The 23,860-nt window shown below is 37.3% G+C and overlaps 2 protein-coding genes across 7 annotated transcripts; one reads left to right on the top strand and one right to left on the bottom strand.

Annotated features, from left to right (window-relative positions):
* Nucleotides 1–4,176: 4,176 nt before the first annotated feature.
* Nucleotides 4,177–17,463, bottom strand: LOC127792953 (uncharacterized). Of its 4 annotated transcripts, none has more exons than XM_052323640.1 (8): nt 17,218–17,463; nt 15,313–16,763; nt 12,994–13,182; nt 10,060–10,855; nt 7,322–9,833; nt 6,563–6,649; nt 5,520–5,676; nt 4,177–4,717 (listed from the first exon to the last, which is right to left on the bottom strand). In XM_052323640.1, the coding sequence occupies exons 2-6, from the start codon at nt 16,664–16,666 to the stop codon at nt 6,620–6,622; spliced, it is 4,881 nt and encodes a 1,626-aa protein (XP_052179600.1). In that variant the 5' UTR covers nt 16,667–16,763; nt 17,218–17,463; the 3' UTR covers nt 4,177–4,717; nt 5,520–5,676; nt 6,563–6,619. The 4 variants fall into 4 exon arrangements, with proteins under 4 accessions (XP_052179600.1, XP_052179601.1, XP_052179599.1 ...); XM_052323641.1 differs by lacking the exon at nt 4,177–4,717 and adding an exon at nt 5,948–6,071 and having other exon boundaries at nt 5,279–5,676; XM_052323639.1 differs by lacking the exon at nt 4,177–4,717 and having other exon boundaries at nt 5,280–5,676.
* Nucleotides 17,464–19,738: 2,275 nt separating this feature from the next.
* Nucleotides 19,739–23,860, top strand: LOC127793220 (protein SPIRAL1-like 2). 3 transcript variants are annotated; one of them, XM_052324024.1, is made up of 4 exons: nt 19,739–19,885; nt 19,993–20,019; nt 21,879–22,136; nt 23,509–23,860. In XM_052324024.1, the coding sequence occupies exons 3-4, from the start codon at nt 21,882–21,884 to the stop codon at nt 23,587–23,589; spliced, it is 336 nt and encodes a 111-aa protein (XP_052179984.1). In that variant the 5' UTR covers nt 19,739–19,885; nt 19,993–20,019; nt 21,879–21,881; the 3' UTR covers nt 23,590–23,860. The 3 variants fall into 3 exon arrangements, with proteins under 3 accessions (XP_052179984.1, XP_052179985.1, XP_052179986.1); XM_052324026.1 differs by having other exon boundaries at nt 19,763–19,885; nt 21,854–22,136; XM_052324025.1 differs by lacking the exon at nt 19,993–20,019 and having other exon boundaries at nt 19,750–19,885.

Below are 23,860 nucleotides of genomic sequence, written 5' to 3'. Positions count from 1 at the left end.
CCATGGTTGGGGAACCTAGTGGCCATGGCCGAAGAGCCCAACCATGGCTGCGGCCATGGCCCCCAGTAGGGAACCTTGGGTTCCCCAACAGTTGGGTTCTCGGACTCAGCCACGGCTGGGTCAGGGAACCCAACCTCCCCATAGCCACGGTTAACGTGCCTAGCTGTGGCGGCAACCATGGCTGAGTGTTGTGTGTGTGTGTGTGTGGTGACGTGACAATGCTGACAAGGATAATATGAGTGACATGACAGTATTGACGAGGCAAATTTAACGCATCTTTTAACTACTATTAAGTTAGGAACGAAAAGTGTACAAATTAATCTGATCCATGGATGAATAGTAAGCACTTTTTAGTAGAGATCCTTAAAGCCATTTTTTTTATTAGTCAAGGAACAAAAAAATGTATTAAGCCTTAGGTTAAAGGCATACCTAGCCCCTTCACATTTCACCATTTAACCATTTTGTACCTTGAACTTAAACAAGGACCTATTAACCCTCTCAATTTTTAATTTTGAACCTAGTAGATACTTGGGTCAGCGCGTGTGTTACACATGCGATTGAGGTGCGTGTAGCACCATTGTAATGTCCGAGAATTTCAAAAGGACTCAAAAGTAAATTATCTTAGGGCAAAAGTGAAATTTGCAGATAAATTGAGGATATAGAGTAATTTCTTACCGCTATGAATGACTGAATCGACTATAGGGAGTGCCCTGAATCTGAGATGCCAAAGGAAAATGTTATGGCATTGATGAGAATATCGAGGCATGATTTATGATATCGAAAGAAATTAGATCAATAACAGTTTTCAGTACAGCTAAAATGCAACTGTGATTCAAACTGAAAAGCCAAAATGTTATAGGGGACATCCGAGAAGTCAATGAAATCTTGAGGGGGTTCATATTCGACATGTAAAGCAACCCTTCAGCGGTTTCAGGAAGAAACGAAAGGGTTTATGATCAAAACGAAGATTCGAGCCTAAGTAGATTTTTTTGAAATTACCAGAGGGAGGTCGAAATGACATTTTTTCGAAATCTTCGGGGGTCAAATAAAAGTTTTAGAACTTGAGGGTTTCAATGGAAATTATGAAAAGTTCAGGAGCTTTGTAAAAATGGGTCAAGGCATAAGAGACAAAATTAGGTGGGGGCAAAAGTGCAATTTAGCAAAGATGAAGCTGGAAGCAACTTGCCAGATCTAGTCGCCGACCAGCACCTACCGACTATGGGGAATCGAGCAAAGCGGGTCGGGGATGCCTTAGGGTCAGGTCTGGGCAAACAAGGAAGCATGGGTTGACCGGAATTTGAAGATTTTCGACCAACTTTTCGGCCAAATTTGGGAAGCTTCAAAAGTCATCATTGCGGTCAATTTTTGCAACAATTGGGTCAATCCAAGGGCGGTAGAAGCCTCAGAAAGGTCAGTTTAAGCAGCCTTGAGCTTTTGGAATGCTCGAGTCGCCTATAAATAGAGATGGCCGAGAAGATGAAGAAAATTAATTTATTAGATCCGTGAGATTGAGAATAAATTGGGAGAATCGAATAAAGGACTTTTGTTGCCCATGTCCAGATGAGCAATTCTAGAAATTTTGAGCCATTTTGGTCGAGAGATGAGGGAGATCCGAAACCTCGTCGAAAAAATAAGTTTTGCCAAAAAGCAAGCTTGAGCAGTTGAAAAATGGCTCGGTTTGAGGAATTTTAAGCTATTATTTGGTAGAGGGCGAAAAGATGAAGCTATAGGTTCAAACGAGGGGCAAAATGAAGGTAGGATAAAGAAGTTATCGCTAAAAAACCAGAGCAACACGTGATTGTCCAGGGAGCTTGATGAAAAAAATGATTGGCGCGTGTGGAACATGCGCTAGCAGCAGCCGCGAGTGAGGTGCGTGAGGCAGTCTTCAAGCGGTGCGTGCGGCGTCGGAAAAATCAAAAAAATTGTAAATTTTCTAGAAAATTATGTTCTAGGTGTGTGTGCAAAAAGTTTTGAAGTTGGGCATTCTGGTGTCTCGATTTTAGCATTAACCAGCCTCGTTTTGCATGCAAATGAAGCTTTGAGGATTGTTGTGCTCAAGGATTAGTAATTGGTGCAACTTTTGAAATTTGGCACGAAAATTGAGGCGATTCATGTTTTTCGAGGTATTCCGAACTTCGTGCTAAAAGTGAGTGATTTTATCCCAAGAACTTATGTATGATATGTTTGCTTATATTATGCATCATATTTATGAAGTTATGATCATCTTGTCATATTGCATGGAAAGTTGTGATTTACATGGCACGATATTATTGGCATATTGATATACGTGCATGGGATTAAGATATTACCCTGATAGTGTGGCTGTAATTCCCCAAGAGCAATTGATGGAACAACGTTAGGATTATCCTGCCGAAGGTGTCGGGATTCTGCCTAGAGTTTCGTACTGGGCTTATGGGTCAGGAAAGTTACACTAGGGTATGTGATTGTTCATGTTATTGCATCATGCATTCATGTATATGTTTTGGACCCTCACTAAAAATTGCATATTCTAATTGGGTTATGCCCCTAGAACATTCAAACGTTTCAGTTAGGATTTGCAATTATGGCAAGGGGATGATTGAGATGTGACGGCACGTGATGACGTGGTTGATGGGTTCTATGAGTTGTTCCGGTGTATGCTCATTCGTGAGGATTCAGGATATGTCTTTAGCCATGGTTAGAAGATTATATTATATTGAAGATCATGTATAATTGTTACGATTTAATGTATTTTTAAGGAATCGTCAAATTACATAGATAAGTCTCTTTGTATTTAAGTATTTGATGATATGATGGTACAGATTCTTATGTTATAATTAAATGAATTCAATTATGTATCATATCAGGTTTCGATTTTATATTTCCGCATTTATGATGATTACCTATCTTGGCTTATTGATTCTTGTTTAGAATGCTGGAAAGGTAGAATGAGATTCTTAGGAAATTATTTATGTTGAATAAAAACAAATATTTCTGAAATTCCTAAGTTATTTAACGCTTGGAAATGTGGGGCATTACAACCATCATCTTCTTCTTTCTTCTTCCTTCCTTGTCGCCAGCGACCTCCCGCTTGTCACTTCTCTCTCGCTCTTACTTTCTCTCTGTCGGTGGTCGTCAGCGACGTGGGAGGCGTCGATCGGGGTTGAGGGGCCGTCAATAGCAGCGACTGGGATTGGGGCGGGTAGATTTGGGCTGACGGCGTGGGAGGCGAGCGATCGCTTACTTGCTCGCCTTTCTCATGCTGATGGTCGGCAATGGCGTTGGGTGGGAGGCGCAAGCATCGATATGGGTCGGGGGGGCCAGCGATGGCATCGATTAGGGTTAAGGGGCTGGCGATGGCGTCGATTGGGGTTGGGAGGGCCAACAATGGCTTCGATTGGGCTGGGCGGGCAGTGGCGCTATGGCTTAGAAGGTCAGTCCAGCAACTAAGAGGTGGGTGAAAGGTCGTCTTCCTTTTTCGTCACCGGCAATCATCTTCCTCTTCTGGCGTTTTCGGCAGCTATCCATTGCCAATGGCCGCAGGCAAATTGAGACACATGACACGCTCCCATTGACTTGGTCAATGTGAGGCCCACATCAGACTGCGCGTGTAACTCACTCGTAATGCTTGCTACACTAAGGTATGTAGCTATTACAAAATTAGTAGTTGAGGTACATAAAAAATTCAAAATTGAAACTTGACGGGGATAATAGATCCTTGTTTAAGTTAAGGAGGCAAAATGGTTAAAATGATAAAAAGTGAGGGGGCTAAGTATACCTTTAGCCAATTAATTAAGAAGATATTATTATTTTACGTAATTAAATATTAATAATTAATAAATTTAAATACTAAAAAAATGAAAATCAATATAATCTAAAATGAAAATCAAAATAAGGTTATTTTTATACATATTTTTTTATTTTTAAAAAAATATTTTGACAACTAAAACCTACCTACGATAAATTCACAGTGAAGTGGAACTTCATGTAGTCGTAAGAAAATAAATGGCTATTTCAACTGAAGAGTAATGAAATGTGCCCCTGTAGAGTACAGTTTCTCTTCTTTGTTTCGGGTGTTTCCAAGATGGGGGGAAACTTCAGCGGATTCATCTTATATAGCACAGAAGGGCATAGAAAAAGAACATGAACTTCCATGGTAGCCCCTCCTCCATAAACTCAACAAGTATGGCAATACAATAAAACTTCATATTCGTGCTCATTGGACTCTGAGAGGAAATGAAGCCCCAAATCTTATGTTGAATCTCTTTTCGGATTTCAGGTAAAAAAAAGCGCATGCTTAAGACATTTTTAAGTAAAATAGGCAAAAGTTCAGAGAGATTCAAGAAGAGGTTCCTTTTCGTATGTGTCATTTACAGAGAACTTCCATCCCCTCCCACTTTCACTCATCAACCTCCCTTTCACAAACGGACGCCCAACCAACCATCTCTCAACATTCAACCCCATTCATCCAGTAATAAAACAGCGGCCTAGCCACCATCAAACCCATTTCTTAATTCCATCCATGAAGTAATGACATAGCAGCAGCTTGGATCAGCACTGCCACAACCTCACTTTGGATATCACCATAAAACCACGATCACCTCTTTGAACCCATGACCACCTCCAACTCAGAAAACCACCATGCATTCACCATGAACCCACCACAAACTCCAATCCATCACCAGCTTGAACCAACCACGACATCAATCTGGCCACCACCATGAAACTATCATCACCCCTAGTTCAGCAAAACCACCATTGTCAATTGCCTAAATTTATGTATATAAATATACAGATTCACAAATATGCATAGATATACAAGGAAATTATAAATGTATTCTGAGAGGGAGAGCTGATGATTGTAGACAGTTACTTTTGCTTTGCAGTGCTCAACAATGGAGATGTTGTTGAGTGTTTTTCTATTAGAGTTCCTCCATGACCGCGTGAATAATGGTGGTGGGGGCAGCTTAGGGTTTGAACATAGGAGCTCATCCATACTGTGGTAAGGTGGTGTGGGTGTGTGCGTGTGTGTGTGAGAGAGAGAGAGAGAGAGAGAGGAAAAATAAATTTGAAAAGATAAATTTTATAGGTTATAAAACCTATTTCACGATTTACTATTAAGAAAGATAAACGCTCGTTTATGATGTATCCTGTTACTTTTATCACGAGCAAATATTTTGCATTCTACCAAGACCTCGAAGGGCGTTTACTGTAGGTTTTAAAGTTACGGGGAATGTGTTTTTGTAACAGTGCATGAGGCAAAAGAGAAAGTAACCAAAGAAAGAGAACAAACATAACCATAAGCAAAGACTGGATAGAAAGAAATACTTGGCGCTTAGTCAAATGCTAGTCTAATGTTTCAACAGCTTATTGACATTGAAGTCCAGAAGATACTTCCACTATTATATTAAAAGTATAAAAATCATAGATCTAGCTGAGAAACAATTGTAGCGCTGTAAGATTTTACAAAAAGCTGTCATAATTGATAGCACCCGTCACTCAAAAAAAATTTGATAGAATTCAAAATTTGCATTACATACAAGTTTTTGAGCTTCTTCAGAACTTTGAGAGGTATGAAATCAATTTCAACCTGTGTGCTCATCTTCTAATGTGCCACAACAAGGTTGTCAGCTATCAACTTTACAGACCAGAGCATTCCTCACGTTTCCTCTCAAACTGCACATTTGCCTCCATAGTCTGCCAGCAAAATAAAAATAAGTGCATAAGTTTCCAACAATACAGTTCTAATCCAAGTGTGAGATTGTTTGAATTAAGAAACCTAAAGGTACATCTATATAGAGAGAATATTAACAGAGAGAGAGAGGGAGGGAGAGAGAGGCATTTCTGCTTCCAGACAGCCTCAAAGTTTTGAGTTGGAATCTTGTTTTAGGTTTTGGATTTTCCCCATTCTATAGAGTAAAACTTAATCCACATAAATTCAGATAACATTTTGTGATTTTAAACATACTTTCAAGACATTCCAAGGGAAATTTAGGCCTATGAACATTGTTCATCAAGCAAAGCTACAAAGATGAAGAAACACGGCCAAGTAAATATAGCATTGGCATGCAAGCTGTTAGAGAGAGAGAGCCCTGCCATTGGGAACAAAAGAAATAATCAACAACAAGAGAAAGAACAAAAACACAAATGCAGGGGAGAAGAATTCAACCTTAACTAAAGAAAGAATCAGTATATGTATTAACCTAGAATGGACAGAAAAACATCCTTGGATCAGAAGACTATAAAAATTACCAGGAAATTTCTCTTTCATTTTTCTTTTGATTAAAAGAAGAAGAAGAAGAAGAAGAAGTCAATTTATGTCTTTTAGTCTATCTTTAATGTCCCCCAAAGTCAAAAAGGTCCTAAACTTTTTTTCCCACAAGTTAAAAAGGCCCTCAAATTTTAATAGGAGGCCAGCCCAACCAAACTATGGCTCATTTCTAAAAATAACCACTGCAAATCATTAAGATTTGGCAAAAGGAATTCCTAGTCCTCATAATAGTTTCTTGCATCCTGTAAAAGATGGTGATATATGATATATTACATGATGGAATGTATATAGCTGTGACTGAGAGAGACTTACAGATCAAATCACTTAGTTTTCCATCATGTGCTAAAAACCAAACTTTGATGCCATCTTCTATACTTTGACATATTTCTGAACATAACCCTGCAGAATCATGTAATGAGTCATTGCTTTAAAGGAAAAACAACTGTTTTGAGCAAGGTACAAGTTCAAGAGTCTTCTCAGCATATGTGCAAATGTTAATACGTAAGCTATGAGTTAAAGAATCTCTTCAACAATTTTTATGCCATGCAGAACCCTTAAATTTTTTTGAGTTAATCCCAATAAAAACAAATCAAAATAAAACAGAGTAACGCAAGAAGTGCAGAGGTTCTACACGGACAAGAGCAAAACCTTATGATGTTTGCAAGTAAAACACTTTCTGCAGATATGTCTTAACTGTTAGCTCTTCACATAACAGTTCAAAAGACCTACTCCAGAGAGCTAGCATGTTGTCTATATAATGCAAGCTAAAAAACAAGCCATAATGGACCATCTAATTTTCAGGCATCTGGGAAGAAAACTTGTAATCAGAAAATTCAAATCTTCTTTTGTCAACAAACAAGAATAATTCTGCCCTCTTATGTTTAACTTCACATAACCAGTTCTGGTAATTAACAACACATTAGTGCTCCTTTTGTTAGTATTTCTCCAAGAACAGTGAGACAGGTGTGCAAGGCACACCACATAGAGAGGCTTCTCTCATGCAACAAGCCCTTGTATAACCAAGCTCAGATAAACAAAAACAATAAAATGTCAAGTAACAAGAAAGTTTACCATCACTAATTTAGTCAGTTTCCTCTGAGATGAGTCAATGTATTGATTTATCTTAGACTGAGACTTGGGTATTTGATGACTCTTCATGGCTCCGGAGACCTTATCAACAGTCTTCTTGACAATTGTCTTAAATGCCTCCTTGCTCATATTACCCTGTCGCCAGGATGGCTTCAACACGTCCTTCACAAAATCTGCAAGGGCTATTTTGAAAAGTTTCATTGATCTTGAATCCTTACTATTCTTGCTCTTCCCAGACATTTTAACCTGATCAATCTCAACCTCCCCCACGGCTATATTTGCATTTTCAATTGGACTGTTTGCACTAATGTTTTCCACATCACCCACTTCTGCATCTGCTGTCTCACCGTATTCATCATTTTCACTTTTTACAGAAGTGGTTACAGTTACAACTCCAATGCCTTTCTGTTTGTTGTTTTCTTCCACATCTAATGGCTTGTGGGAGGCACTAAGCCCCAACATGATATGGTCATTGGTGAGTTCATCCTTTAGACCATGAATTGGGGGTTCGGCCTTCAGACCATGATCAAATGTTTTGAATGAGTTTGAAGCTGGCTCAATGCTGTCAAAAATTGGATCATACTGGTCACTGGCTGACTTTGGTAAAGCAGCAGCCTGCATAGATTTTGGGCCAACACTTCCAATGCCGTGTCCATCAACAGGAACATGGAGCAAGCTGCTAGGAACATCATGCAGATTGTTGTAGGAAATGTCCTTGTCTTGCTTGAAAAAGATCGAGCTGAATTTGGAGCCCAGTGGGTGGTCAAAAGTGGATGCATAAGGATTATAGTGCCCTGAAATTCTTGACCCTTCAAAATCAGACCGATAAAGCTGATTCTTCTCGAGAATATCTGATGTATATCTTGATATGCCAGAACCAATATTTCCATAATCACGTAGGTCTGAAGGAAGGCCGTCTGTAGCAGGGGAGTGCAGATCAAAGTGTGGCCTTTGCTGCTGCAGGTAAGGATGATTCTGAGATAATGAAGTAAAAGGTCCACCTGAGGGCAGTTTTTCACCTTGGAAAGATTTCATTGGTTGAGGAGGCATATTACCCCGAGCAAATGAATTTGGAGGGCTTAAACCCTGTACTGGGAATCTAGAGAAATGATCTTCTTCGACAAGACCAGTACCTCCAGTATGTTGTTGACTCATTTGGTTACTCATACCAAGAGCTTTTGGCTGGAAATCTTCCTTGTATGTGGAAGGTCGAGGAGGCTCCAGCTCCTGCATTTGAAGACTCCTATGTTGTTGAAACTCACCCACCTGAGAATGAGTAGGAAGATGAGCTGGGTAGGCAGTAACAAACATCTGTGAAGTTGATTCATTTCTTGGAGGCAGCTCATGCTGTTGAAATAGTGGTGGAGGCATGGCCTGCATTGCAGTAGTTGCATTGATGGTTGAAATGTAAACAGATGGTGGGTGTGGAGGCAACAGTGGTGGTGGTGGTGGTGGTGGCAAAGACCAAGAGGAGTTTGGCGCCACTACATGAGAATGCTGAGTCTGCAAAGTATATGCACCTTGCGAAAATGGAGGAGGCGGAGGTGGAAACTGCAAGCGATTATTTCGAAAATCCACAGGAGGAACAATAGGGGGAGTTAACTCTTTAGGAGGCAGAGATTGAGATAAAAATGATTGGCTAGTGGGACTTGAAACAGGATATGAATGAATAGAAGAGACCTTATTCACACGATGCTCACTAAAGGAAAGCTGATTTTGTTGGAAGGTTGATGATGACTGAACTTGTGAAGAATCAGCAGTAGAAGAGTCATCCATGTTCTTATGCAGGTGATCAGCATTCTGAGGCAGCGGAAGAGACAGTTTAGCTTGAGAATGCACAACCATCAAATTTTCAACCGAGCCTGTGCCATGAGACACATCATCTTTTGATATTGCAGTACCAACATCAGCTAATGAATGAGAGGGAGACCCATCAAGAGATTGAACAGTCTCCAATTGTTTTAGATAGTTCTCATTATCAGGAAGGCCAGTTGCAGATTCCAGTATCTTTTCTTTAATTTCTCGAGCTTCCTGAATCACTACAGTTACCCCACTATCTCTCTCAGTTTTAGCCAACTCTGCAACCAATAACTTGTCATCTTGATCAGAAATCATAGATTGAGCAGCAATCTGCAAAGACTTTTCCCTGTCCATTTTGCCAACTTTCAAAGAAACAAAGCTGCTTCTGGATGTGTCCTGCTCATTAACTGATCTTCTGGGAGGGGTTTTCCCAATCTCTTCATGGAAATCAGAAGTCCTTGAAGCAGGTGGAACTTCCACATACTGCTGTTTGCTCCTGTAGCGTCTTGCACTGTCACTCTTATTGGATTCGTGGTGCATATACCGACAAAATGCTCCTCGGTGGCACCTGCCTCGAAGAAAGTTAAAGCACTCTGGAAGCTGATCTTTGTCCCGTCTCATTTTGTCACTACCAGAATCATCCCTATTCCTATACACGGGAGACCTGCTCCTGCTTCTTTTCCTGGGAGACCAGCTGAAACAAGATCACCAAGAAACTTAACAGTTTTCAAGAATTGATACTCCAGGAAATCAATAGAAAAATAAGAAAACAAATGCATAAGGTAAAGCTACTAAAACCACCCATTATGAATTACGTTAAACATTTTAAATAGGCACACATTCTAAAACATAAACAAACCCATTACGTTAAACATTTTAAATAGATACACATTCTAAAACTTAACAAACCCATTACTTACCTGCGAGATCGGCTTCGTCTCTCCCTTCTCCTCCAAGGAGGGCTCCTCCGATCACGTGGAGATCGGCTTCGGCTCCAACTCCTCTCTCTCTTACCACGCCTTCTTGCATTGTGCAATTCATCAGAGTCACTGTCACTGGCACCTTCTCTGACTAATCTCCCAAACTCGTCAACTTTTGTCAGAGTAGGTATAGACTCGAATTTTCCTTTTCCTTTCTGAGACTGAGAGTTGCCAATCTCAGGAGCTGCTTCATGAGCACCATTGAAGGTATTATTTAGTTCCTCAAGAGAAGCAGCATTGTTGATAGATTCTTGATTACCATTGTTATTTCCAACAGTTTCTTCAGTTTTAACAGTAGCAGCAGATGTTATATTACTTCGTTGGGCAGTACTCTGTGATCCTGGGGAAAATTCTGGAGCATTCGATTGGATGCTCTTAGACTCTAAAGGCATTCCAAATGCCACCTCACAGCTTGAGATGCGCCTCAGATTCAATCCAATGTCTTCGCACCTACTTGTAGCACCTCTTATAGTTGATGGTGACGCCATTAAAGTGTTGGCCTCTTCAAGAGATGGCTTGTCATCATTTTCTGAACTATCCTCAGAAGCATAGTCTTGTAGAAGCCTGAAAGGGCTTGTACCTTTGATGAGTTCACCAGAAGTCCTCTCAGAACCAATACCTGCTGAAGCATTGGAATGACTTAAATTTTCCATGGGAGAAGCAGAAGATGTTTCTTCACAACTATTTAAGGGGCACTCAGCATCAAAAGCTGAATCATTTGGAAAGCTTTTGGACTCTGTAAATGTAAAGAAAAAGAAGACAGTTATAAATCATCAAATACAAGATATAAATCCTACCCTGGAATACAAGATAGAATTTTGTGGCACCCCAACATTATGCACATCGAAGAAGAGAAATGCAGAATTCAAAGAACATCAACACTGGAGTGAAAGGGAATCTTTAATTAAGTTCTCTATAGATCGGAAGCTGTTAGGCTGAGCTACCGAGCTGATGGAAGGCCGAGCTGATAGAGGGCCGAGCTAATGAGCTCGTTATCTACTAATTTATCCTACGTGATTTATTTTGATTTATATTACTGTTATATCTTATCTTTCTTAGTTATTTTTTATTATATTTATTTGTATTTAAGGTTGTTGTAATCTAGTCCTACAAAGTAGGAATCTAATATCTAAAATCTAGGAGAATTCTTAGGATCCATAGTGTATATATTTGTGGCATTCCCAAGGAAATAAATAGAGCGTATTATTCTCCCAAAAAGAAGATTTCTGCATTCTCAGTTCAATTTTAGATTGGAGAAAGGATTTACAGAATGACACAATAAGTTCCTTGCTTCAATAAATACACCATTTTCCTATTGTAAACAAAAGAAATGCTGCTGATAAGATTCAGTGACTTGATTGAACTGCAGAAAAGCTTTCATGCTAAAAGCATCCAAATAGATTTTAAAAGGATAAACAAAGCAAGAAATATCAATATAAATGCAGAATAAGCAGATGGTGCTATGACTACAGAAGCTGGGAAGCTCATAGTGGTATAATCATGTTTAAAACATAAAAGCAAGTGGATGACTTTGCAAAGTTTGCCTATAACTAAAGGCATAATATGACAAGTTGGATCTAAAGAAGTAAAACTGCTTTAGGGTCATGCTATATTCAAGAACTGCTAGCAGAATTCCAGCAAGACGCATGCCATACAGATATGGCTGAACAATATGTTATTCTTGGAAAGGGATCATAAAACTCCTCTTCACCAACATTTGTTCTCATGTAAACACGTATAACACTAAACTATAACACAATAATATTGTTGTAAGGCAGATAATACAGGAGTTAGATAATAATATAGATTCTAGAGTATTTGCCATTGCAATCCAAAGATATGAGAACTTTTATGCATTGAGATAATAGTGTCACAAGATTCTTCCACAAAGTCACAAACTTCGCCAAAACAGTATTAGGTAAAAACCTTGAAGAGGTTAAATCAGTGAAAGCTACATCATTCCTGACTTTATTACCTACCATCACAGCAGCAACAATTCTAAAAAAGGAACTGAATGGTTATAAATGCCCTGTAAAAACCTAAAGCCATAGCAATTCATAGGGCACACTCTGCAATTACCAAACTGCATGAACAAGCATCATACATCCCTGAGGGGAATTTATCACAAAAACAAGTCTAACACAGTTTTCTCATGTGTTGGAGACGTGTGACCTTCTGATGAGAATTATGAGTCAGAATTTTATTAGGATTTTAAATTAAGGATTATTAACAAATTTAATTAGAAATAGGAATTTAAATTTGATTACTTCTTTGTTATAAATAGAGATTGATTGCAAAGAGCTATTCAGATTTTAGATAATTCCTATCAAATGCATTTATTGCAGAATTGCATCTAGTTATTCAGATTTTGGTAAATTTTCTTTGCAAAACTGAACCCAAAAAAAAAAAAACTAAAAGAAACTTAGACACTTTGTCAAAGTCCCTAAAAGAAACCCCCACAAGACTGCCCAATCTCCAATAATGAACAAAGATTGAGACAATTAGAAGGGGGTGGAGTGGAGGAATGGAAATGAAGAGAGTGGTAACTCAATTTTTGTAATTGACAAAAAAAACAAGAACCTACTCAAACTTGTTAGGCAAAAAATAGATTCATCTATCCTAGGAAGAGCTCACGTTAGGTATGAAACAAAGTAGTGTGCCTAATGGATTTGAAGTCATTTGGAGATCATTAACAATCTAAGGGGCCAAATGGCATTACAGATAGAGCATATACAGTTTCCTGCCTTCTGCATAACAGTAAATGACAATTGCAAAGAAGATAACAAAAAAAAAATAATGGTCAATGATCTAACTTTTAAGAGCTTGGGGAAGATGAAATGAAGAAAGAGTGAAACATGGAAAAGCACTTGCTACCTTTGTCTTGTCCAGCCAGACCTGAGGACCTAGATCCAGGAACCTCTCCAACATTGTATTCAGCAGCATTTTGCAGTGAATGTAATTGCTCTTGACCATCAAGGCCTTTAGGTATTGAAACCCTCTCGTGGTTTAAACCTTTGAATGAGGCACCAACTTGCTGCTCTACATCAGGCTGCGTGATGTCATCTAAAGACCACCCACAAAGCCATGAAGGTAAGAGGAAGTGTCAGCACTCTAAATGTACATATATTACTTGTAAGTCATTCAAGCAGAATACAAAGTAACGGGCTTTCATTTCCCTTTTTGCTACAACAAGAACCTTAACTGAGATGTTACAAAAGCAAAACAAATATTTTTTATTCAAAAACCAAACAGAGATGCAAGGATTTCACACACAGGATCCACCTTTCATGCGGATAATTATTTATGTCTCAACTCTGACAGCCTAAGACTTGAATGTCAAATATAAAAATACTGCAATAGATAATTATTTTATTCCAGTACTCCATGTGGCAAAACCTTGAGAAATAGAGTGGTTGTACAGTTCTTAATAGAAAAGAAGAATTTTAGACGTGACTGCTGAACCATGCTACAACCAAATTATACAGGCTTGAAACGGATCCTTTCAGGGTCATAGTCTTGTAGTTGGATGTTCACAGAGAGAAACTAACAACAGACAACCTCAGGAGAATAGGCAATCAACAATAAGACAAAACAAAAGGGAAATTCCAAAATTTCAACATGCAGGATACCATAGACATCAGATGTTGCTATATCATGCTTAAGGTTAACCACTTAACCTAACCTTTTTAGTTTGCAACAACCAAGGGGTGGTCTGTGTTTATTGCCTGCTCTACAAGACAAAGACCATAATTTGGTGGATGGTCAGATAGCTATCAAGCTATGCTTTTTACATCCTTTAGGTGATTATTATTCACCTATATAATATTCTTACTCATAGAATTGTCATAGAAATCCATTTGGTGCTGATAGCATTGGTAGGATTAGGACAAATCTTGTGGCTTACAAAAGCTTGGGCAATGTTCCTAGAAAAGGGACTTTGTATGAAATCCTTTCGGAACTTTAGGTGATGCATTTTAACTCCTCAGAAATTGTTAAGTGGCAGTTAGAACTCTCCTTCCACTCTCCACCCTCCCTTTCCGAAAAGAAGAATACTCTTAGGCATTCTGCACAGCTTGAATAGCCACCTTATCCACAAAATTCCATGCTTCCAATTGTAGGCAAATATAAGCCAGGTTTCCTAGTAAGTGCTACATCAAGAGGAGAAATGAACTTAAATGGCCGCTGCACACACAACTAGTTTTGCAGTGCACTATAGGCACAATAAAAGAAATTATAGACATCAACGCATTCAACAAAATGTAAAAAAATTTAGGACTTCAATAAGGAAAGAAAAATGAGAGTTTTGGATTGTTATGATGTCTTCTGGGCACTGATTGTTATGATGAGAAGAGATAGAAATTGTAAAAACAAGGATTTCAAGGGTTGGGAAAAGGCTTTAAACAACCTGGGTCTAGAGTTTTATAAGTTTAAAGTGATAAAAGAATTTAAGGAAAGGATGAAACTAGATCTTGTAGCCTTGAAACACTGAAGAGCTCCAAAAGCTTTAAACAGTAGAGAAACATATTCCCTCCATTAATTTAAAAAGGCATTAAATGACTTTTACAAAGTCAAGTATTACAACAAAGTCCAAAAGAACCAGACATCCTATCTCAAAAAATAAGAGTTCGCCACTTCTAGAACTCATCTAAGAAATCTAAAAATCATACAAGAAGATGCAAAAACATAAACCATGTTAGGAACCAGGGGAACAATTCAGCTCAAATTAAAAATTTCTAAAGAACCAAAACATATCTAAATGGTAAATAATTTAACAATTATATACAGAACTTTACTGATCGAACAATAAACATAAGGCTCTATTATGAATGAAATGTGATTTGTAAAGGTCTAAAGTGACTCTAGCTTGACACCAACAAATTTCAAACTTACATGTTTCTTTTAAGTTCAATTTTTTCTAACTTCTTGTGATTAATGTCAAAAAGACTGAGACAGCAAATCAACAGGCATTACATAAAACTTCTTCCAAATCATGCAATCCATCAAAATTTTTAAAACTTCAAGTTTCTCCATCTAATATGTAAAGCATATAATTAGGAAGAAGAGGGGAGGACGAGACAAAGACAGACAGAGGCTGTCACAAATTCAAGCTGCATGGATATGCACAAGAAACAATGATCCAGAGATATTACAAAGAGATGATATTACAACCAAGCAAATACCAGTCAGAGTTACCTTCCATATCCATATCAGAATCTGAAGGTGAATGGGATACAACTGCATCCTTCAAAAATTTGGTCTGAGTTGAAGTGTCTATGTCTGGAGACCTTACTACTGAATTACCAAGCTCGTGCTGGAAGTCATGATCTGAGATACACTTCTTTTTCATCCACTCAAAATATGAATGTGCAACTGCAGCTTTGCTCCCTGGCTCACCACCAAATAAAAATTCGAATTCTGGATTCGCAAACTCTTTTTGACGAGCCATATCTTCGAAACTAGGGCCATTCTTTGCAATAAAGCGGCACAGAACCTCGATTTTTTGCACAATTTTCTCTTCTGCTGGCTTGGGTGGTGGAGGTAGATCCAATTTTATACCTTTGACAGTTGATAAATTCTTCATAGGGGAACCCACATCGCAGCTTGTCATGGGTTCAGGAGTTTTACACTCAGCAAACATAGGTGCATCATCTCTGGTTTCGATGGAAACCCCAACTTTATCAACAGAATCAGAAGCTACTACTTCAAAGCCAGACTGATTGGAAGTTGGAACCGACTCAGAATTATGGGACAAATCAGATGCAGTATGTAGAGCTGTAGCAGGCAGTGTTCCGACAGGAGGATGGGGAGAGGTAGGTGGTGGTGGAGAAGGTGGTATGGGTGGAGGAGAAGATGGTGGAGGTGGTGGCGACAAGGGAACACTGGCTGACACATTGGAATCCTTGTTTGCTGAATGTAAAAAAGATCCAAATGGAGCAGGTGCAAATAAACTAGAGGTTGGTGGGACAGGTGGCGGTGGCACGGAGATTTGCTGGATAGCCTGCACGTTACCTGGTTCTGGAGGACGTATTGGGCCTCCGTGTGGAGGTCTTAAAGGTAGTGTAGATGACCCTGTAGGAGGTAATGAGGGCCTGAACAACCCTGGATGACTTGGAACTATGGAGGCAGGTGGACCAAGAGGAGGACGCACAGGAGGCAAAACTTGATGCATGCTATGAGTCCATTGGGAGTTCTGCGGAACTACCGAATAGGAATGTACCATAGAGATACTTCCATGGATTTGTTGGGGTGGCAGTGGGGGTGGTGGCAAGTAAGATTGGCTTGCATTCAGCATTCCACTTGCTGGAACTTGTTGGGGTGGCAGTGGGGGAGGTGGAGCATGCTGGTACACTGGGAGAGTAGAATGACCTATATGAGGTGGAATGGATGGGGGACCTTGTTGTATTGTAGAAGGTTGGGAGGCTGGAGGGCCCTGTTGGAAAGGACGAGGCGGAGGAGGCACAGGATGCTGTTGAAATTGAGGGAAAGGTGCTTGAGAGCCCTGTCCAAACTGAGAAGAATAATTACCCTGAGGATACATCTCGAACATCCAAATTTAAAAACAATTCGCCAAAATCTGCTAAGCTTTCGCCATAGAACTAGCTAGCACAAGAACATCAGTCATCCCAATAGTCCATTGAGCCTCTCTGAAACATAAAACATGAAGTATCATTAGCTTTCATATTAAAGTGTTCGATTGGGAAGCAGGGAAATTATATAAAAATGAATACCCTGTGGAGATTGGGAACACCAAACAAAAAGGGAAAACCCCAAAAACGTTGCACATGCTAACTACAATCAATAATTACTGCAACGTTGAAGCCAAACAATTTGAGTTGCCTAAATCCCATAATACTTGATGCATGCCGCATAAAGTCTTCTTTCACCTGATTAAACACTATGCAGCACTGCCCCAACGTGTTCTCCCTAGTAATTATGCTCCCATCATAATTACAGCTCAAAAGTTTCCCACTTCCCTTTCCCCGCCATTTACTTTCCATCCAGAAATTTAATTCACAGAAAGTTAAACAAAACCAGCTAAAACCGCATCCAAATCTTGCACAGTATATATATATATATATATGTAATTGCGCGGCTTACCATGAAGTTGTATGATTCCCGAATGAAAAAAAAAAATGTGGGATCCAACGCGAACCCTAGACTTCTGCAATGGGCTTCAGAGTATGATTGAGTGCGAGAATGCGATGCGATAAATCGATATAAAGTTGCGTATATACAAAACCCTAATTTTATAATGAGCTCTGTCTGGTTTTCTTGCTTATTCGGATTCTGAAGGTCGAAGCCAAGCATAAGAACAAAGGCAAAGTTGCAGAAGAAAGATTAAGCAATATAGTTCTATTGCCAGGACGATTTTGGCTGCTTCCAAGATTTGGTTTCACAGTGCTGTTTGAACGGCCCCGGTTAAAAAAAAAAAAAAAAAAAAAGTAAATATGCAAAGGGGAAGCCTTTTATCTTTGACGAGACATCACATAAGTCCAAAGCACTAGACTTAAATTTATAAAAATTTTATATTAAAAATAAAATTATTTTATAAAAATATGAAAAAAAGATACACGAGCATAGACAAATATTTTTATCGAGATGTCTATTTTTATTATTTATTATTTAATAAATATAATTGATTTTGCTCCTAATTTACTTAATAAATAGATGAAATAATATATATTTATGCATTTCATGTCGTGACAATATGTGTTTTCTCAAAATTATTTCTCGCCTATTTAACTATATTTTCAAATAAACTTAATACTAATTAGGAATTTGAGATAATATATCTCGTTTAAATATAATTAAATTTAACATTTCAATGGTCATTACATATTACTTATTTTTTAAATATATAAGTTCAAGTGAAAAAATACACAAATAAGAAGAAAATCTAAATTAAAGGCTTGAATTTAATTTAAGAGTTTGTTGGGTTAATAAGTCAGTATCCAAATTTAAAGTTATTTTGTGTAAGATGATAAATCTAACTCAAAAAAATGGGCTTAGATTCAAATCTAAATCTGAGTTATATTATATTATTTGTTAGTTAAGCTCACTTAGTAGATCAAAATTTAATTGTTCATGTAATATAATCTTACTCTTTTGCCAGCTCAGTTTTTACCTATATAAAGACACATTTTTTAGGAATCAAGCATAACACTTATTGCATTAGTGTTGCACCATTTAGTTTATAGTTTAGTAATTAACTTGAACGTTGAATAATTTATCAGGTGATCAATTTTTATTTTATAAGTAAAGCAAGTTCCAAACAAGTTAAAGCATAAGAATAGTTAGGAGTACCTCAAAATCAAAAAGTTAATAAAAAGCATGACCATTAAACAAATTGAGTGGTAATTGAAATACTCATCACTATCATTTTTAAAAAAATCTCATAAACGAAAACAATTAACCAAACATTTGTATTTGTTTTCACTTTCAAACTACTCAGTAATCGATGATTGATATTGCAAATTTTAACTTTTATGTTAAATGATTTTTTTATTCATGAGTGTACTCTATACACTCCAGGCTATTATTTAAAAACTAGTTGAATTTTTGTTAATCACAAGTGTTAACATTTTTTTTCCTATAAATTACAAATGTTGACATTTGCCCAAATATACCTTATAATGCTTAGGGATGTTAATGAATTGTCTTGTGCATGAAGTGTTTGTTATTCTCTTTTCGTATTGCTAGGAATATGCGACATGTGAAGATTTAATGGTCTTTTATAAGATAAAAAGTCAAGTAAATTTTATTTTAAAAAAATTAATAAATATAATAAAAAATACTTTTAATCAAAATACTTTTTATATTTCATATTTTTTGTCCTATATCTTAATTAACAAACGTTACCTCAATGAGTAATCACGTGACTTTCAAGTGTTTATAAGTGTTAATTATTCGCATCAAAACCTTTCAAGTGTTTAAGGAGATAAGACACAATACTAGATTTGAAAATTTCCTCTAATATTCTTTCAATATTAGATGGATTGTAAATATATATTGGTAGTTTATATTCATTATTTTTAAATTTTTGTTGCGAGACTGGAAATATGCTCTAATTCAAAATAATAGACATTTTAAGGTTTTTCAATGAAACACTTAAAAAAAAAAAAACATTGAAAACAAAAGGTAAAACACACAAAATGGGTGCAAAATAGGCCTTCAGATAAAAACTAATTATGTTCTCTCTAAAAAAATAATTATGTTTCTTATTAATATTAATATATGACCAATATTTTATTTATTTATTTCACTTCTTTATTTTTTAAATTAAAAGAGTAATAAGAAGGCACTGGCCCACAACCCAATTTAACATTATATCAAATTAAAAAATAAAATTTGTACAAATAAGCAGTATTATAAGTATTTTGTATATAAAATTAATTTTATCAATTAGTACACAAAATTTAAAATATAAAAAATAAAAAATATTAGTTATTTTAGTTATATTAAATTACATTTAATGTATTTTTAAAAAATATATAATTATTATATTTTAGTTATACATAAAATATATTAAATATATGTTTACGATAATTGTTTTAATTTTTGTATTATTATAAATGAAAAAAAGGGAAAAAAAATCAATAAATGCATTGCGCTCTGCCGCACTGTAAAAGCCCTTTCAGCATTAGCTGTATGATTCTTCAGTCTCACTGATTGATATTTTTGAAATACATAAAAGGGCACAAAGCACGCCCTTCGTCTCATCGTCGCTTCAGATCTGATCCGAAGGCCACACCGTTCACTGACATAGGTCTCCCTCTCTCTCTCTCTCTGCATTTCAATGGTTGCTAAATTTGATGTAGATCTGTGCTTTGCTAAGCTGCTAATACTCTATTTGTTTCTTCTCTTTGTTGCCAGTGCTTGGTCTATTCAAGTTATCTCGAGGTATGATTTATATGCTCCAATCGGCCTGATGCTACTGATAATGGCGTTATAGATTCGGCTTTCAATTGTTTATCTGATGCGTGCAGTTTTCCCTTTTTCGGGGACTGTGATTTGGTGTGCTGTAGCATAATGTGATCTAGTTGGATTTTAGGGGAGTTCTCTTGGAGAATAGGTTTTTTATTCGATTACTGGCATTTTCAAGTTGCAGATTTCACTTGGAAGCGTGTTTAGGCCTTTTGAGTTCAGAAGTTGTAGTTGCATATAAGAAATGTTATGTTTTTGAAATGAGTTTACAAGGGCCTTTCCTCTGTTTAAGTTCACCATTACTGATCTCTTACTCTTTTCCCGTCATAAAGCTGAAGCAGTGGGACTTTACCTTTTTTAAAAGAATGGTTTGATTAGTAAACAATAAGCTAAAACACGTATTGGGTTTTGTTTTCTGTTTTATGTTATGATAGATCTAGGATTTCTGAAGAAGATGTTTTGTATTTGTGAAGGCGAAGAAGAGGAAGGCAAATTAAGAAAAGAAAGTGGAGGGAAGTTAATTTGTTTTTTATCATTATTATTATTGGTTGGGTTGGAAGATGAGATTTTCCTGATTTTGTGTGTGAAAGATTATATCTGATTTGATTATCCATAAGATGCATGAGACACAATTAAGATGGTTTGTTCATGTGGAAGAGAAGATCAATAGAGACTCTTGTGAGGAAAGTGGATGAAATGGAACAAGTATTTAGTAAAAGAGATAAGAGGAAGACTAAGAAAATTTGGTGGAAGACTATTAGGTATGATATTAGATATAAGAGCTTTATAGAAGATAGGCCATAGATGGAAATGGTTTGTGGTTAGAATTTATATAGGCAGCCCCACCCCGCATATGGTGAGACTAAGGCTTGATATGTTGTTATTTGATGATCCACATAAAAATTTAGATAGATAATATAAGTTATAGTCTTCCCTTTTATTTTCTTTTTCCTTTTGCCACTCCTAGTTCTAAGCATAGCACAAGTAAACTTATTTGACTGAACAAGTTTCTGCAAATTCACTAATTCTCATTTTCCCTTGTAATTTTGTTCTTTTGGATACACAAATTTAGTGATGCACTTTGGTTAAGGATCTAGAAGAGTCTAATAGGATGATTCATTTCCTTGAATGGTGATTCTTATTTAGTGTGAGTGTGATCTTTTATGTGCTTAAGTTTTGACATGAAGTACCTCAAGAATGGGCATGGAGCTGCAAGAGGTAGTATAGCCTAAGGTTGGTGAGATGGGATGTTGTATCCATTTGCTTTCTGGCATGATCGCCACCAATGATGCCCACCTGTGCAATTTTTGATAATTTTGTCAAAAACAACATTGTTAAACTTGGTTGGTTATATGAAGGATTCTTCAAAAAGTGCTTTAGTTTAATCTAAATAATACTAAATTTAGTTTAATCTAAATTTGGTGGGTAATATGTCGATCTTTTATTGTACCTCCTAAACCCTAAATCTAAATTATCGTATTGCCAAACAGGTCTTTTAATCTGTTTCACATCATGTAACAAAAGAATCCACGAGGGATGAGTTCTAACTTACTTGAACAATGAATGATCTGGACCTCATAGGAACATTGTGAAAAATAGTTTACAAGCACAAACATTTTGTGTTGAAAAATTTCTTACCACAAAACAACTACGTGTTACCAAAAGGAAATTTTATGCCCATTCGTGTAAGCACACATTTCTAGACTTTTTTCATTCTTGACCTTTTTGCCTTTTGTAGTTCTGGCTGAAGGTCTTTTTACCTGCTTTACTTGTGCTCACATTAGTTTTTCTTATTTTCTGCATGGTTGAGGTTTTGATTTACACATTTGGATCAGATTATGGGCCGTGGAGTCAGCAGCGGTGGGGGTCAGAGCTCCCTTGGCTACCTTTTTGGAAGTGGAGAGGCTCCAGCTGCTGCAAAGAATGCTGAAGCTCAAAATTCAGGACAGGTTGCAAATAATGGACCTGCCCAGAAGCCTGCTGCCCATGCACCGCCAGTAGATGTTTCTAAGCAGATTCCAGCTGGCATCCAAGGAAACACAGGAAACAACTATTTTCGAGCAGATGGCCAGAACACTGGCAATTTCCTCACGGTATAATCTCATTCATGATTATGCTTTGACATTGATTGCACACCTATACTAGATGTATATTCATTGATATATATTGTATGCTGTATTAATCACGGTCTTGATTGGAAAGATGTTAGGTATGTTGACGTGCAAAACTTACTGTAGCACTTGTGTTTTCTGTTAGGAATGAAAATAATTGCAGTAACCACTGAAGGTGGTAGCCTAGTGGAGGTGGGCATCATGGTTTAAACCCGAGGATTGCGCCCATGCATGGTGGGTTGAGTCTAGCCTTAGTGTTCCTCACCACTATCATCATACACTTGTAAGGGACCCTTACGGCCGGTTGTTCCCTTGTTGGGGTCCGCTGTACAGCTATAGTCCCTCGGGTTGGATAGGGTTAGGTGTTGCCTTGGTCACGTCCTGGCAGACCACACCGATGGTTGCCCCTCGTGTATCTCTTTTGACTCCACCAAAAATTAAAGGAGAAGAATAAATTTTAGGAAATTGCACCGTGTGCCAACTTTATCTCTCCAGTGTAGAGAAATATAATAACATTTTTAGTGCATTGGCGTGTTTCCCTTCCCAGCTTTTGATGGTTTTCTTTTGTTGTTTTCATTTATCTTTGTCTATAACTAAATGACCTTTGCCTCCAATCTAATAGTAGGACATCAATTCATTCTGCTCTTTGTCAAGCTTGTTTGCTGTATGCACTCTAGTTTTGATGGTCAATAGGAAATTTGAGATGGGGAAATGCTTCAATTTGAAGCAAAAACACTGACTTGAGTAAAATAATTTTTCAGCCCCATATTTGGTTGAATAATAATGTGTACTATCAATAGTTTAAAAAAAAGTATGGGAAGGTATGATACCTGTTAAGAAAATGGTGGCTTTATTAATTTAATTGATTTTGAGCAACTCTATGCCTTTGGTCGTTTGAAAGTCTGGACCAGCTGAACTTTATTTTGGATATTTGGTGTTGTTTTAGTGAGTTAGTGACACCATGGCTCATGAAGGCTATAGATGTGGCCAGCAGCTAACTGAAGAGATGCAAGCAGTTGGTAGTGTTAAATGACTAGTAGATAGAAACACCAACCACAAATATAGCACTAAGAAAAAGAAGTGGGTTGACAATATCCCCCTCTATTAAATATGCTTGGCTTGTTTATATGCATCAATTAATTGTATATTAAAAATTCCTAGAAGTAATTACTTCCATGTTAATTTTTTTAGCAAGATATTTTTTCTTCAATATCCTGAGATTGTTTTCTTTCCTTCTTTTCTTCTTCTTTTTACCTGAATCCTAAGATTGTTCTTCACTTATTATCTTTAACACCTGATTGTTTTGTTTTCGGCCATGAATTTCCTGTCTGATGACTCCAAACTTTTCTTGCAGGATCGGCCTTCAACTAAGGTGCAGGCAGCTCCAGGCGGTGGATCTTCCCTTGATTACCTCTTTGGTGGTGGCAGCAAGTAGGCACCACCAAAGTGTTGCCAGGGAATTTCAACAAATGCCTTGTTCTTAGGATAAACAGAGTCTTACAGTTTATCCAGATTCCAACAGTGTCTCCCTATTCCAGTTACTCTGCAGACATCTCAGTATCCTGTAATATAATATTTTCCTTGCTCAGAAGGTTTGAAATGGGATATACTTTTAAGTGCTCAGACATGAAATTCCGATGCATCAGAAGTCTGTTGTTCTCTGATCATCAACTGTTAATTGACCAAGTTTGTTTCCTATTACTCTA

Source organism: Diospyros lotus, unplaced genomic scaffold, assembly GCF_014633365.1.
Source record: "Diospyros lotus cultivar Yz01 unplaced genomic scaffold, ASM1463336v1 superscaf1, whole genome shotgun sequence".
In the NCBI taxonomy this organism is placed as follows: Eukaryota; Viridiplantae; Streptophyta; class Magnoliopsida; order Ericales; family Ebenaceae; genus Diospyros; species Diospyros lotus.
Note: the sequence above shows the minus strand (reverse complement) of the source record. Positions and strands in the feature narration are given on the sequence as shown.

Bases quoted from the DNA above. Each gene is read 5' to 3' on its own strand.
- LOC127792953 (XM_052323640.1), bottom strand. From the start codon at position 16,666: ATGTTCGAGATGTATCCTCAGGGTAATTATTCTTCTCAGTTTGGACAG. The intron at 13,183-15,312 runs GTAACTCTGACT...GGTGGTCTTTAG, and splicing joins TTCTGATATGGATATGGAAG to ATGACATCACGCAGCCTGAT. The intron at 9,834-10,059 runs GTAAGTAATGGG...ATCTTGTTTCAG, and splicing joins AGACGAAGCCGATCTCGCAG to CTGGTCTCCCAGGAAAAGAA.
- LOC127793220 (XM_052324024.1), top strand. From the start codon at position 21,882: ATGGGCCGTGGAGTCAGCAGCGGTGGGGGTCAGAGCTCCCTTGGCTAC. The intron at 22,137-23,508 runs GTATAATCTCAT...CTTTTCTTGCAG, and splicing joins ACACTGGCAATTTCCTCACG to GATCGGCCTTCAACTAAGGT.